Raw genomic sequence first — 16,259 nt, 5'->3', positions numbered from 1 at the left:
CTGCCTGTCTGTCATAGCACTGACTGGGAGACAGTGGAGACTAAACTAATTATCATATTTTAAAGGGAGGCTGGTGTACACTTGAGCTTTTAATGGCAGCTGGTGGGTGAAGGTTGGAGTCGGTTCGCAGCACATCTACTAAAATGGCATCTGACTAGAAAGGTCTCGATTGGATCGTTAACGACAGATCCAAGGTCAGCGTTCGGTAAAATGTGACCGGTGTTGTTAGCACGCTGTGAACCGTCAGGTTGGTTTTTAGATCAGCTTTAAAGCAAAAAACTGTGACATTTTGCTAAAATTATTGACGATTCAAAAGGCTGAATTATCGAACGCTCGGCACAGGTGAAAGAAATCGAGGGAGTCGGTGCGATGAAACAGGAAACAAAAGATGTGAGACGCACAAGAGAGACGGAGAGAGAACGAGAGACTTTCGGCACTCCGAGGTGATTTCAGCCTGTCAGATATATTCAGTGTCTGATGCAACGCTGAGTAACCGAGACGCCGTCTGCGTGAGTGTGTGTTTGTCTATTTCAGCGTGTGTGTCTGAATGTGAGGGACTCACATGTGCAAGTGACCCAGTGTGTGAAATATCATGGCCTCCTAACACACACACACACGTACACACACAAACCATCGCTTTGCCTCCTCCAACCCCACATTCATTCATTGCCCTCACTGCCAGGCCTGTTGCTAGGTTACCGTTAGGAAATGGTGTGTGTGTGTGTGTGTGTGTGTGTGTGTGTGTGTGTGTGTGTGGTGAGGTGGATGAATTTCCACTTTCTCGCTTTAACAGCTGCTGTGATGCCGGCTTCGCTTTGAAGGAGGAGGAGGAGACGTTAGACTCAGCGTTGGATTTTAGTTCAGCTTCACTGTAAATTATTTAAACTCAAAGTCGTCACGGTGCTGAAAAAGAGGGAGCTAACAGGCTGCGGCGATGTGCCCCGCAGTGAGCGCGGCGCCTTTACCTTTGGAAAGACGAACCAGAGATTGAAGCCATAAGTTGAACAGTTTCCTGAAGACTTTGCACAGCTTTATATTTTAAATGCAGAGTCGAACGCGTGCTTATTCTGCTTATATCTGCAGCATCTGGGATTATAAATATCAGTGAGTCCTGGAGGCGCTGACCATGAATGAATTATTTTATTAATGGGACAGTTGTTTGCACTTTGTTAGGTACAGCTACACTTGACGTGACAGCATCCATAATGTAAATCTGCTGTTCCAAAGGTGATCTGCTGGATTGAGATGTGGTGACTGTTGAGGTCATGTGAGTACAGTGAACTCACCGAGGTGATTAAACTGTGTGACATGTTGTGGTATGTTGCACAACATAACGTTGGGTACACTGGTTATAAAGAGCAGCAATACTCAGATAGGTTGGTGTTTAAATGACGCTCAGCTGGTGCTACACCATTACACCACCCGCAGCCTGAACTGTTGATCCAAGGCAGGATGGATCCCCAAAAATTTGTTTTCCCCAAATTCTGACCCTTGCATCGGAATGTTGCAGAAGTAAACTCTCGTCAGACAAGACGACGTTTTGCAATCTTCTGCTGTCCAGTGTTGGTGAACCTGTGAATTGTAGCCTCAGTTTTGTCCTCTTGGCTAACAGGAAGGACACTTGTTGTGTACATCAGTTTCAAGGTTCAACATGTTGTGTTGTGCACGTCTGTATTCCTTGTTTGTTACAAGTAGCTATTTGAGTTACTGTTATCGTTCCAGTCTATCAGCTATTCTGGTAAATGAACTAAATGGCCTGTATAGCACTTTACTAGCCCCTAAGGACCCCAAAGCGCTTTACACACCCATCCACACACTGGTGATGGCAGCTACATTGTAGCCACAGCCACCCTGGGGCGCACTGACAGAGGCGAGGCTGCCGGACACTGGCGCCACCGGGCCCTCTGACCACCACCAGTAGGCAACGGGTGAAGTGTCTTGCCCAAGGACACAACGACCGAGACTGTCCAAGCCGGGGCTCGAACCGGCAACCTTCCAATTACAAGACGAACTCCCAACTCTTGAGCCACAATCACCCCAATTCTCATCTAATCTATAACACCAATAAGGAATGTTGTTCCCAGACAGCTGCTGCTCGATGCTCAATGTAACGTAAAGTATCGATTCTTACTTCTGTTTGGCTCTTTGTCGTTTTCATCTACCTGACAAGCTACACGTGGCTGAACTCTAGAGCAGGCCAAACTTAAAGGTGAATTAACGAGCATAAAATGAATACATAGTACAGCATGGATATGTAAAAGCATCCCACTTGAATTCAAAAGCAGAGGAGCTCTCAGTTTTCTGCTACATGTGAAGTGTACTTTCTGGTGATTCATTTTTCACTTCTGTGACAATTATCTGGCTGCACATGTTTGTGAGCGGTGTGCTTTTATCGCTGGAGGAAGCTGCAGACAGACACATCTCTCGTGGGCAGATGATCTCTTGTGATCAGAACAGTGTGTTGTCAGACGGGATCACGTAGTAACACGTGGCAAAAAGTATGTAAAAGGAAAAAATGCAATCCACTCCAACCGTCATAGTTAGTGTGAAGTCATCGGCTTGACAAACCAAAGAGGGATGCTGTACACTCATGTGGCAGCAGCGTTATCCTCTTAGACTCTGTTGAGTGTTAATATTTAATAAATAAATATAATATTGTATTTACAAAACCTTGAAACGAGCAACTGAGACTGTGAATAGATCAGGAAAGTGTTTACTAAGAGCGTGGAACCAGGGAACCGAACCTTTCTTCTCACAGTTCTCTACAGTCAGACTTGTTTTCGCCCCCTGCTGGCCATTAGAAGAAATACAGGTGTGCAGCACTTCCGGTGCTTTTCTACTCTAATTAATTCATTTTTACTAAAAGCTTCATTCACCCAATCACATACATGCATTCATTTTCTTTGTACCCAACATTTATGCACACATTCACATAACTGTGAATGCACTGGGAGCAGCCCAGGGTTCAGTATCTTGCCCGAGGACACTTCAACATGCCGAATGGCGTAGCAGGTTAGTAGGAGACCCCATAATAATGAGGCATAATATGATGCTTCTTATGGGAATGAGACATCGACTTCCCCAAGTCTCAAGCAGCCACAAAAACAGCTTGTTGGGTTTCGAACGCTGGTTCTCTGTCAGCTCTATATTTTCCTCTCCAATCTCAGCCGGGCTCCTTACAGTCCAGTTAGCATGCACACAGGATCCCAGTTTGGGTTTAAATGCACACTTTCATACATTAAAGACATGTTAAAAGTCAAACGTCTTCCATCTGCATCTACCGGCTTCTATTTTAGTCGTTGAGGAAGCCTATTGAAGGAGTTCATATTGGGTTACAATTAGCGATGCACCGATACCGATACTGGTATCGGGGCCGATACTGTAAAATGTGTGTACTCATACTTGTAAAAGTTAACCGATACCATGAACCGATACTAAATTATTTCATTAATCAGAGGGTGGCTTGTCATTTCTGTTGTAGTTTTTTAGATTGGCCACTAGGGGGCCAATTATTATTTTATTTATTATTTATTTTATAATAATTATTTTGTTTGTTTGTTTACAATATGGACACTCTGCAATAATTTAAAAGATTAATTTATTCGCAAACCTAATTTGTATTTATTTTATTCCAAACAGAAGTGTTTATTTATTATTCTGAAAGCTCGAGACAGTGCCAATAGTTCAGTGATATTTTGTAAAATTACAATGTGGAGACTCTGCAATAATTTAACAGAAGTGCTTATTTTTCACTTGAAATTTTTTTGTGGTCATTTTTATTAAGATTTTATTTTTTATCGGCAGGGAATATAATAAAACCTGTCTTCCAACTCATTGTATTTGTGTGTGTGTGTGTGTGTGTGTCGTAGAAGTATCGTTTTTTGTAATCTGTATCGGCAAGTACTCAGATCCAAGTATCGGTATCGTATCGGTTTGAAAAAATTGGTATCGTTGCATCCCTAGTTACAATCTAAAGCTGATGGATTCTGTATCATCATCATTCTTTCTTTGAAGTTTCATGGTAAAGGTGTTTTTTTTCCAACTGAATATACTGAGAATAAGGGCTGTTGCTGTATTTTCAAACAGTATTTGGAACTTGGATCCATAAAAATCTTTGGAGAATATGTCAACCTTTACTGAGACCATATTTGCAAAAGAGTCTCTGATTGTATATTGTACACTTTTGTTTGTCCACAAATTCTAGACAGATGGACAGTGCAAAAAATAAATACATCCCCAGAAACCTGCTCTGCAGAGGGCTAAGGCCTGCTCATCTGGATTCCCATCAGAAATCGCTCCAAAACAAGGAATTAGAGGAAGCAAACGGGGTTTTCTCTGTTCTTAAGAGATTAAGGGACGGAAATGTTGAGTAAATGTGTCCTAGATCCAAATCCGTGACTCACGTCTTTGATCGCCTCTCCATCTCTGTTCTTCAGGGTCGCCATGTCAAAACTGGCCAGCTCGCTGCCATCAAGGTCATGGATGTCACAGGCGTGAGTGACACACACCGTCTTTAATCCAGCCTTTCTGTTATACTGGTACCGTGTGTGTTATTGGCATTGTGCTGCATCTGTCTCTGTGTTTGTGTGCTTTAGGATGAGGAGGAGGAGATTAAAGCCGAGATCAACATGCTGAAGAAGTACAGCCACCACAGGAACATAGCAACCTATTATGGAGCCTTCATCAAGAAAAATCCTCCAGGAGTGGACGACCAGCTCTGGGTTAGTCACGCGAACACGTTTTGTTAGCTGAACTTAAATCAGTCTAACTGAAAGCTCCCCTGACCCACAACGACAATACATCCTGTATATAGAGATCAAAGGATGAGATGAGTGATAGAGGTTTGCAGTGAAAAGCAGAAGTAAACAGTTAATAATAAACCCTAAAACTGCACGTATGTTTGTGCAGCTGGTGATGGAGTTCTGCGGGGCCGGCTCGGTGACAGATCTGATCAAAAACACCAAAGGGAACTCCCTGAAGGAGGAGTGGATCGCCTACATCTGCAGAGAGATCCTCAGGGTAAGAACCAAAACGCTGTCTCCTATGTTTACATGTTTTTCCACAAAGAGGAGGAACCGTAGAAACACCCAGTTGTTTCCCAGAGGAACGCCGTCAGAGTTTTTGCAAAAAAGAAAAAGTTTGCCACATGTGTGTGGACAAAACTGACAAGAAAGGAAATTTGTAAATTTATCTAAAATAAATTAAATATATTTATATAAATATAAATTACAGATTTGTAAGGAAAAATGCAGATTGATTAATTATATGTACATAGGGCTGATAGTCACGATTACGTCGACTATCAAAATCGTCGACGACTGATTTAATAGTTGACGCGTCGTTTGAAGCTTTGTAAGATCACAAAAGACGCAGGAATAAGTAGTAGGATTTAAGAGTGTAATAACGGACTGAAACAGAAGATGGCAGCATTGCATGTACAAGGATGCCAGCTGCCGTTAAACCCCGAAGAAGAAGTAGCTCTGTCCCAGAATTCATAGCGCAGCCCAGCTCAGTTTCCAACAATGGCGGCAGCTAGTTAGTTTTAATATTACTCTTATTATTCTTTCTGGGTCACAAAATAAACGTTTAACATATTTTCAGGCGAGAATGTAGCTGTGTAAACCTCAAATATCTGCTCAGTTTATCAAGACACCACATATTTTCAAAAGCGCTCCGACGTTTTCGGAGACGTCTGTTAGCCACTAGCTCGATAGCTAGCCGGGGGCTAGGCTAACTAGAGCCGTGAGAACACCGGACTCACTCGGCAAGTCATTTTCAAACCCACCGCCGTCTTTCACTACTCAGGTTAAACATGATATATAAGTCACTTAGATAACTTAAAAATGTTATTGTTTGGCTTCTTTTAGTATTTTATTTGTTCCTGAGTAAATCGGTTTGGCTGAGATTAAAGTTTTAGTTTTTACACAGCTGAATAAACGTCAAGCAGACAGCTGATTATCAGAAGTGTGAGATGCTCGAGAATATACTCCGGTGTCCTGTTATATTTTAGATAGCAAGGAGTTTATTAAACTTCACCGAAACAATCTGCAAATGTCATTAAAATTTAATAAACTATCATCTTGTCTTTATTTTTAGTTAGCACATACCTTAAACACTTAAAGCTGTAAGCTAATGATAGTTATATAAGAGCAGATGCTGCTGGTGCAATAAGCTGTATGTCCAATGGATGCATGATCTGATTAGATCGTAAGACGACCTTTGCCACTTGTTTCCCCTTGTCTCCAGGGTCTGACCCACCTCCACCAGCACAAGGTCATCCACAGAGATATCAAAGGCCAGAACGTGCTGCTGACGGAGAACGCGGAGGTCAAACTCGGTGAGGAAGCAGCAGCATTTATTCTAAGTTTCATCCTAATTATGGTGACTTGTGTTATAGTTAAAAGGCTCCTGAGGGGCTGCTCTGGATGCGTGCTGTCAAAAACATAAAATGTACAGCTCAGCACTGCACTGCAGCGCTATAAACAGTGTTTTGTGTGCAGTGGACTTTGGTGTGAGTGCTCAGCTGGACCGTACGGTGGGACGGAGGAACACGTTTATTGGGACCCCGTACTGGATGGCCCCGGAGGTCATCGCCTGTGATGAGAATCCTGATGCCACGTATGACTTCAAGGTAATTTATTCTAACTAACAGTCGTCTCAGGACTGTGCTGCGAGGAGGACGAAGGACTCGGTGAGCTAACTTTAGGCTTAACTTTGTACTAGGATACATCGTCATGGTAACCTATGCTGCACTAAACCACCACTGAGTTTCCTGAAAACAGAAGATCGTTGAGCCCTCGGTTTGTGGAACCTGAGAACATCGTCCACTGGCGCTTATATTAGTGACGTGTGAAGCCGTTTCACACAGTCGCACTGGTTTTGTATTGATCCTATCGTTGGTAATGGATTAGGTTTTAGTTCATATTGATTCTGTGAGGTTAAACAGCACAGCTGGTGTTGCAAAGACGCCAGTTTACCTGATAAACAAAAGGAGACTCGGGTGAAGTCATTAGGACAGGATCATATAAGATAAGTGATGATTTATAGAGCTTGTTTTTCCTGCTAAAAGCGTCTCATCTGTTGGACACGGGCCCTGAGCAAACAATATGAACCAGCCTCCCCAGCTTTATATTAGCACCAGCTTTAAGCTTGAGCAGGAGTTTTCTTCACAGCGAGTCGTATAGAATGACCTGAGACGCTCTCTTGGCTCATGTTGGTCGATTTCATCCTGCCATAGGTCAGCATTTGTCTCTGAGGTTTTCCTATAACAGCTCTCATCCTCCATCTCCTCTGTGCTGATGTGTCTATATGTATCCCTTCAAATTGCTCATATTTAGTTTTGTGTCTTGTTTTAATTACAAAGTTACAGCAGTGCTGCACAGTTTATGGGCTGATTTCCAGCTCAGCTACGCTTCATAAATCCTGTTTTTGCCTGGATGCTAAACATTAGCGTAACAGCTGATCTGATCACGCTGTTGGAGCTCAGTGATGTCTCCGTGTTTGTTTGATTTGAACTGAAGAAGCATTTAAATCTGCACTTAATAAGCTGGGATAAGATCTCACGAGTACAGCTCCAGTTTAACAGAGCGCGCGTGATTTTCCACACTAGGCGAACAAACCTAAATAAGTACACTTTAAAACAAAGGAAAAGGAAAAGTTTTTCCTGCTTTTCTTTTTTATTAAATTGCCCTCACGGAGCTCCTGTAGTTCAATTTCTCGTCCGAGTCAAACTGCTTGTAGCTGTGAACAAACAGCGCGCGCTGACCTTTAAAAACAATCCCTCTCACATCATATCTGTTGTTTTTTGGAGTTGTGTAATCTCTGATTATTGCTACGCGAGCGCACCGACAGAAACGAGTATCGTTGCTCCAGAGAGCTGAAATCAGTGGGTCTGCAGCGGTTACTGTAAGAGGAGCGCGCTGTAATGGGGACAGGACGAACCCCTGTGGCGAGCTGGTGGAGGATGTGCGCCTACACCATTAACTCCAACCCTCCGGGGCTTTACGTGACGAGAAAGCCCGAGTCCGTCTTGCAGCACGAACAGCTCAGATCTGCACCTAAAAACAGAAACATAATAATAATAATGTGGTTGAAACGTTAAAGACGGGCATCTCCGGCACAGGCACAGATGGGGAGCTGACTGTATTTTTATCGCTTAACAAGTACACCGATTGGCGCGCCGATCTCCTGAAAGTGTTGAGTCGGTAACACGTTGGGAGGATGTGAACGTTTCGTGTTTCTCTCTCTGCAGAGTGATCTGTGGTCGCTCGGTATCACAGCCATAGAGATGGCAGAGGGAGCGCCACGTAAGTGTGATTACACCGTTATCAGCTGACACTCACAGCACAGTTTGTCTGCGAGCTAAACGACTAAATCGATGTCTTTTTCTTTTTTCTCTTTCTGCTTTGCACCTCTTCTTCTTCTTCCTGTCGCCTTCCCCTCCCCTTCTTTTATCCTGCAACTTTAAATACTTCCTTTCCTTTCCTTTGCTCTCCTTTCCTTTCCTATTCTCTTGTCTTCCTTTTCCATCCTGCCGTTCATTTCCTGTCTTCTTCTCCCATTTCATGTCTCATCATTTCTTGTCTCTTGTCCTTCCCTTTTGTCTTATTTCCTGTTCTTTCTCCACCTTTGCATCATTTCCTTTCTTTCATCTCCTCTCCTTTCCTTTATCCACATTTTGGCACCTTTCCTAATCTCATCTCCTCTCTCCCATTTTTTAAATTCCTATCTTTTTGCTTTCTTTCCTTTCCTCTCCCTCTGCTCTCCTTTCCTTCCTTTTGCCTCCTCAGCTCTGTGTGACATGCATCCGATGAGGGCGCTCTTCCTCATTCCCAGAAATCCTGCCCCGAGACTCAAATCAAAGAAGTGGTGAGTCACTTAAACGCACACACATGCTGTCAGACATCTATACAGAAACACGATGTGACAGTGGCCCGTAAGACGGTAAAGCTGCAGCTCTCCCTTTAATGAAGCTGCTGTTTTAAGAGAGAGTTACCAGCGATGAACTCGTGTGTGTGCTCGCGGTCAGGTCGAAGAAGTTCCAGTCGTTCATAGAGAGCTGCCTGGTGAAGAGTCACAGCCAGAGGCCGAGCACCGAGCAGCTCCTCAAGCACCCCTTCATCAGAGACCTCCCCAACGAGCGGCAGGTCCGCATCCAGCTGAAGGACCACATCGACCGCACCAAGAAGAGGAGGGGCGAGCGAGGTGAGCAGGCACCCCACCCCCACTAAGCCTGAAGCCTCCGCTGTCAACAGATGTAAACACTGACCTGAAATCTGTGTTTGTTTTCCCCTCAGATGAGACGGAGTACGAGTACAGTGGGAGTGAGGAAGAGGATGAAGAGAGGGACATAGGAGAGCCCAGGTATGTTTACTCATGCCGTAGCCTCCACTGTAGCTGCTGGTGTTAGCAGGTTAATACCAAATACCAAACAGAAATAGAGAATCGAAGGCTACGTCCACACGTACCCGGGTATTTTTGAAAACGCAGATTTTTCTATGCGTTTGCACCTTTCGTCCACACGTAAACGGCGTTTTCGGTCACTGAAAACGGAGATTTTTAAAAACTCTGTTTTTGCATTTACGTGTGGACGAGAAAAACGGAGAAAACGGAGAAAACGCAGAAAACGCAGAAAACGCAGCGTCAGAGGTGTGCGTCTTTTTTGACGTCACACTGTGCGCCACGTTATTGTTTCGGTGAAATGAATTTCTACAATACTGTTACTGTTAATTGTCTCTGCTGTGTTTAAATGCTTACATATACACACACAGTTACTGTCCCTCCACACATACGACTCGGTTCTGCTTCTATGCCCCAGCTTTGTTTACTTTTTCCCGCCGAGGCTTCTAGACTTCTGATTGGCCAACATTTCTACACGGTTAGGAATATATCGCCACCTGCTGCTTTGGCATGTTCCTAGCAGCGTTTTCCTTCATTTCTGCCTTTACGTGTGGACGGGATTTATTTCTTTAAAACGAAAACGGAAAATCTCCGTTTTCAAAAATACCCGTGTACGTGTGGACGTAGCCTAAAACTGAAGCACCACAAATCCAGTTCCTGGAGTGGCCACTGGAGTCTGGCAGCGACAGTGAGACACTCCCCATCGACTCCCACAGCTTTGCAACAGAAATGAACGGTTTACAGCCTGTTAAAACAAATTAAAATAAATTTACAAACAAATAAATTTATTTAGGGCTTAAAGTTAGAGGTCTGCTCTACTCTACAGCTGTCTATTAAACATCCTTTCAGCTGACTCAACGCTGACACCAGCCTCAAGTGGCCACTACAGGAACTGCAGCTGTAGATTCACTTGCAGTCTCAGAATTTACCGCTTCATATAACAACCATGGACTAACTTACAGATATGACACTTCAACAGTTTACGAATGCAGGCAGTTCACTTTCTGTAACTCCACCCTCTCATCTGACTATGCTCACTTTTAGCTCCAAAAAACATGATGGCTGTTCAGAAAGAGAGTTCACAAACAAATGTGTAACATTATGGTGGCTAAACGTCTCTTTTATTTAGCAAAGAGCTGCTATATGCTCCCATTATTACTGCTGCTCATCCATAGGTTTTACGTTTTGTGTGTTTTTAGCGGTGCAGCAACAAAGAGCCAAACCTCATTTAGAAACCGCCAACCTATAAAAACAGCAGATTCGCTAAAACTCAAACGAGTCTTAATCCTGTTCCAGCTCCATCATCAATATTCCGGGCGAGTCCACGCTGAGGCGAGACTTCCTGCGTCTGCAACTGGCCAATAAGGAGCGGTCGGAGCTGATCCGGCGTCAGCAGCTGGAGCAGCAGCAGAACGAGGAGCACAAGCGCCAGCTACTGGCCGAGAGACAAAAACGTATAGAAGAGCAGAAAGAGCAGCGGCGACGGCTGGAGGAGGTAGATTTAAGACCTCAGATGATAATAATAATGACAACGATAGATTGTTACGTTACACACAGGAAGTCGATACCGATGTGACAGCACAAAAGACACGAGAGATTTGTCCTTCGGCTGTTTGAATCTGTGAGAAACGGATCAGAATGATTATAAAATCACTTTTCCTGCATGTGAAACACATCACACCTGTTTGTTAGCACCTCAGCTCATCCAAACGCCAGGAAAACACGCCTGACGCACACGCACACACACACACACACACACACACGGACATGCACACAGCTGAGGTGTTGTTGTGTAAAACGGTTTCCACCTACAGCAACAGCGTCGCGAGCGAGAGCTGAGGAAGCAACAGGAGCGAGAGCAGAGGAGGAGGTATGAAGAGATGGAGCAGCTCCGCCGCGAGGAGGAGAGGAGGCACGCCGAGAGAGAGCAGGTACGGAAACACCTGACTGACAGGTGTCATACGAGGGGGTGTGGCTTCTCAGCACATCTCCTGTCAGTTACTCTGATGAGCGATTGAAACATGGAAACGTCACATCCGACGGCTCAAATCAGAGAAAACACCACAGAGATGATGTAAAAGGAGAATTTCACATATTGTAGATGCTGGCCTCCAGACACCAGGGGGCGCTGCAGAAAGAATTTATGGTACTTAATTTGTACATTAATCATAAATAAATGAGCTCTACAACAACTAGAACAGGGGACAGGAACATAAACTTCTTACAAAGAATAAGAGACTTAAATAAGCTCTCACTAATTATTATTAATGTCTAAGGAAACAACTCGCAGCTGTTACACGAGCAAATTTGAACCAATTGTTAAATAAACACAAATTAATTACTGTTGTAGCAACACATTCATAATAAACCAGATGGCGTTTCCCTGAAAATTCTCGGTGTTCCGACCAAACCATTGATGACTGTGCGCTCCGTCTCTCACTTTGAGCTCAGCTCTGTGTTTTATTGCTTTACACACTCAGTTAGCTGGAAGCTAAAGGAGCATTTTCCTCATTTTACTTCTGCTTCACAGCCTGTGAGAACTCTCGTGCTGCATTATTCATGCAGGGTTTAAATGAGACCTGAATTAAAGAAATGTCCAAGCTGCATTATGGGAAATGAAGGTTTTTAATCTCTCTAGAGCTTATCCTACTGTGGGGATTAAAAGTCAGCATGACTCAGCTTAAAACTACATGACTGTAAAACTTCATTTTATCTAAAACATTTATGCAAAAATGTATTATTGTGTAGTAAAAGGCTGTGCCAATATTTTAAACACCAACACAAATAATCCTTCTTTAATCCGTCTACAACCTTTGATGTGTGATGTGTGTGAAAATGGTAAACAGATCGTGGTTAGGGATGGGTATCGTTGAGGTTTTATCTGATACCGGTGCCAAACCGGTACTTTTGAAACGGTGCCGGTGCTTAAAGAATGGAAAACACAAAATTGGTCCAAAAACCTCTCATGTTCAGCTGTTTTTTTGTAAAAAGATAACAATGTTAGCCTTTTCTGCAGCTATGGGGCGTATGTGGTATCATTCTTGACTGTTTCCCACTTTTTCTTTGGTCATTTTAGCCTTTTTGTCCAGGGTGAAGGGAGTATCTGCCATCAAACAAGAAGACAGCCGCATGTAGCTATGATGATGTTTGCTAGTTCACCTTACATGCATTAATGTAATAACGTGGTTAGCCTACTCAACGTAAATTACACACGAACAACATTAAGCTACTCACGCAGAGAAGAACGGCTGCTGCTGCATCATCATCATCATCATTTCTGCTACACTGGCAGGGCTAGGGGCCAGGACTCTCCTCTTCGGGTTTTTGGGGGATGTTGCTAACTCCGGGTCGATAACAGGCACCACACCCGCAAAAGATGTGCTCGGTGTGAGGTCTCGCAGCAAGCTATCAAATACAGCGCATTTCTCGGCTTTTAAAAAAACGCTATGCGTCGCCAGGTGTTTCATCAGATTTGAGGTGTTACCTCCTTTGACAGTATCACAGTATCAGCTTAAAGCACTTGTTGCAGCTGCTGAGTTTGCATATTTTGCTGTGAAGTACAGCCAGACTTTTGACCGCTTCGCCTTGGGCATTTTTAATCTGTAGCTCTGCTCTAAAAGAACGTACGTACCTGGACCCGCCTACTATCCTCGGAAACGTAAAATGATTGGCTAGAATCCAAAGTGTATCACAGCTCAGGAAAAAAAAGCACCGAAATGTGCGCTGCTTTTCGGTCTGGTTACTACCGTTTATGTCAGAACCGATACCGGTACCCATCCCTAGTCGTGGTCTACACGGAGCTTCTGTTCTAACTGTGACTACAGTTCATGATGTTTTCCACATTTAAAATATTCAGATTGTAACGACAAACATCGTACTTTTTTCAAGTTTGTGGCTTCAATGCATTTTAAATTTGGCATTTAAATTGGATTTAATCAAAGAAGGTTGTAATTAGTTAGCTTTTTGTGTTTCTGGACCAAAATGGAAATTCAGTCATGTTGCTTCAGCCTAAAAATACATTTACTCAAACCTCTAATTTCGGAGGTTTATAATTAATGTCAAACAATTCTGCGATTATAGATTACTCTTTTTGTCCCAAAACTTGAAGCAACAGAAAGCAGCCACTTGCAGATATTATCCCTCTGCAGCCTTTAACGTGGTATCGATTGTTTTATGGAGCCGGTCACTCGTGAAATGTGACAACAGAACATTTTCTAGTCCAGAAGAATCTGTGACTGAGGGGAAAATGCTAAATGATGAGCCTTTAAGGTTTCACCGGATGATGAGGAGCATGTCTGACAGACAGAAAACTCTCGTTTTAACGTTTAAACCTGCGCTATGTGAAGGTTTTACACACAGATATGGGCTTGTTGTGGTTCGGGCCACACGTCCAGCCTGATACTGTAACACTCGAGACTTATAAATGACTCGTAGTTAACTTCGCAGCAGCGCTTCCTTAACGCTCCCTCAGACAGAGATTTCTTCCTCTGGCACAGCTGATTTCACACTGATCTTTAACACTGCCATCTCAATAATAAGCATGTTGTCTTTCTGTTCTACTAATTACGGCCTCCTGCTGTTCCTCTTTTTTCTCTCCTCGCCTGTTCCTGACTAAATCCCTACTTTCACACCTCTTCAACAAATCTCCTACTTCTGGCTGTCCTCCTCCTCTTTCCTTTTTCCCTTTCTTCTATTTCCTCCTCGGGTGATGTCACTGGTTGCCTGGGCTCCGATTCGCTTCCGTTTCTTCTGGTCGCTCTCTGATTGGCTGCCTGTGGTGCTGGCTGGGGCTGCTGATTGGTTAGGAGTATATCCGTAGACAGCTGGAGGAGGAGCAGAGGCAGCTGGAGATCCTGCAGCAGCAGCTCCTGCAGGAGCAGGCCCTACTGCTGGTAACACAACACACAAACACACACAGACCGGTGAAGGGCAGAGCCTAACGTCGGGCTCAAAGTACCTGCTTTGATTCTTATCCAGGTTTATTCACATAAAAGTCAAAGTGCCTTAAACTCTGAGATACATAATCTGAAATATTACAGTGAAAGCTTCAACAATCACATGACTGTTTTTTGGCGACAGTGGGGAGGAAGAACTCCCTGTTAACAGGAAGGGACTTCCATTCAAACCACAGATGGGTGCAGCTGCCACGATAACTCGTTTGTTATTGAAGTCCTGTTTGAAAACCCTTTTTTTCATGGACATTTATAGAACCACGAGTCTTTTTTGCTTTCAACCAGAGCAGTCGCCCCCTGCTGGCAGGTAGAAAAACAACTCAGATTTCAGGCATTAGCATGTTGGCTTAGACCCAGAGGTTACGTTGGTTTAAAAAAACAATATTTATTATTTGGGCATTTGTGACAAAGTGGATGAGAAGACCATTTGTCCATATTCTTAGTTAACATTCTTGTTTTGATTTAACCATATTTCACATGTAATCTGCAATAGGCAAACATCTACTATCCCGGGTTTGTTTATGTTTTGCACTTTTACAGATTATATAATATAACATCTTGGTTTAAATCAATCCCTACAAGTTTGTTAAGTTAACATGTTCTTTATTTCAACTGTTAATTTGTATTGTTTAGAACTTACCTTAACTACCTGTCTTCCAGAAACAAAAGGAGGAAATGTAGTTTTACTTCCTGCTTTATAGCTTCTGGGTTCATTTGAGGTCACAGGAAGAGACCAAGTGCAGAAGGGGAAGAACTCTTATAATTGAATAAAGTTGATTTTAGAGGGTTTATGAAGAAGTAGATTTATTGTTATAATATGTATTGATTACACCATAGAGTTTATGTTGCCAGTAAAGAGGAGTAGTAAAGGTTTGAATATAATCATGTTCATCTTACCTACCTACTGAATGGAATAGTCCAGAGGAGAACTTGTTTGATTAAGTGGACTATTTAAGCAGAAGAACTCAGGTGTTTCAAGAGAAAAGGTTCGGGTCAGTGTAGCTGTGTGCAGTTTGACCTTAATTTCCGTTGATTTAAGTTTAGTTATGTTTATTTGAACTGAGTTAATTATAGAGTTGAGTTTCTTATTTGTTTGTTTGTAAATATTGTTTCGGTCACAAAATGGTGAATAAATCACTTGCTGCATTGGACAGCATCAGTCTCCTGCACTTCTTTGACCGCATAAGTCGAGTCCTACCACAGCATTTTTGAATGCAGCAGCCGTGACGAGTAAACAGGAAGGAGAGAGCAGGGGCTGCTGCATTTGTTGGCCTTGTCGTGGTCGCGGTGAGCTAACCTGGAACTCGGGGAAAGCTTCACTGTGTGTTTTCACACAGTGGTGATCATTTGAATTTGTTTGTGTTAATTGTTAAAACATGATTCATTCACATAGGAAGGGCTTCAGGTCTCCAGGCCTGGGATTGATGCTCCCGGGTGAGTTCAGTGGGAGGCTGATGTGCAGGCTAGCTGGGGAGCAGCTTTAGGTTTGCTTGATTTCTGAGCTTCGTTATGTTCTGCAATAAGTTTTAGGAGGTTTTCCCACCCAGAAGCACCTGGAAATGCCTCGTTTGTCTGATAAGCGCTAAGGATGCTACATTATACCTGGTGAAGCTTCTAGCTCCAAGTTTGCTTCCTCTACCACTCACCCAGTGCTTTACAGCCTCCTAATCTAAAGTCAGTTTGATGTGCGTTAACAGTTAACAGTGTGGGGCTTTTTCTCCTGCTGAGTGGGCATCATGGTTGCCTTCTTTGTATCCTCTATCCAAGCAACTTCCTCAACTAAACCACAAAGAGTGTTTGCAGCACTTAAAGAATTCCTGATACAACTGTTTCCTGCTGAGCGCTTTGAGTCAGAAAAACAACTACAGAAGAAATAATCTCCTGAATCTGTCCGGAGTTCAAACAGCA

General features: G+C 43.3%; 1 protein-coding gene across 4 annotated transcripts in view; it reads left to right on the top strand.

Annotated features, from left to right (window-relative positions):
* Positions 1–16,259, top strand: part of tnikb (TRAF2 and NCK interacting kinase b) — a 71,575-nt gene that overhangs the window by 23,134 nt on the left and 32,182 nt on the right. For all 4 annotated transcript variants that reach the window (XM_085171656.1, XM_085171653.1, XM_085171654.1 and 1 more), the window contains exons 3-14: positions 4,437–4,493; positions 4,596–4,721; positions 4,909–5,019; positions 6,247–6,337; positions 6,501–6,631; positions 8,252–8,306; positions 8,790–8,868; positions 9,029–9,204; positions 9,297–9,363; positions 10,696–10,894; positions 11,214–11,330; positions 14,205–14,291. In XM_085171656.1, coding sequence (XP_085027782.1) covers positions 4,437–4,493; positions 4,596–4,721; positions 4,909–5,019; positions 6,247–6,337; positions 6,501–6,631; positions 8,252–8,306; positions 8,790–8,868; positions 9,029–9,204; positions 9,297–9,363; positions 10,696–10,894; positions 11,214–11,330; positions 14,205–14,291 — 1,296 coding nt within the window. The remainder of the gene's footprint in view (positions 1–4,436; positions 4,494–4,595; positions 4,722–4,908; positions 5,020–6,246; positions 6,338–6,500; positions 6,632–8,251; positions 8,307–8,789; positions 8,869–9,028; positions 9,205–9,296; positions 9,364–10,695; positions 10,895–11,213; positions 11,331–14,204; positions 14,292–16,259) is intronic.

Source organism: Neolamprologus multifasciatus, chromosome 9 (assembly GCF_963576455.1).
Source record: "Neolamprologus multifasciatus chromosome 9, fNeoMul1.2, whole genome shotgun sequence".
Lineage (NCBI taxonomy): Eukaryota > Metazoa > Chordata > Actinopteri > Cichliformes > Cichlidae > Neolamprologus > Neolamprologus multifasciatus.
Note: the sequence above shows the minus strand (reverse complement) of the source record. Positions and strands in the feature narration are given on the sequence as shown.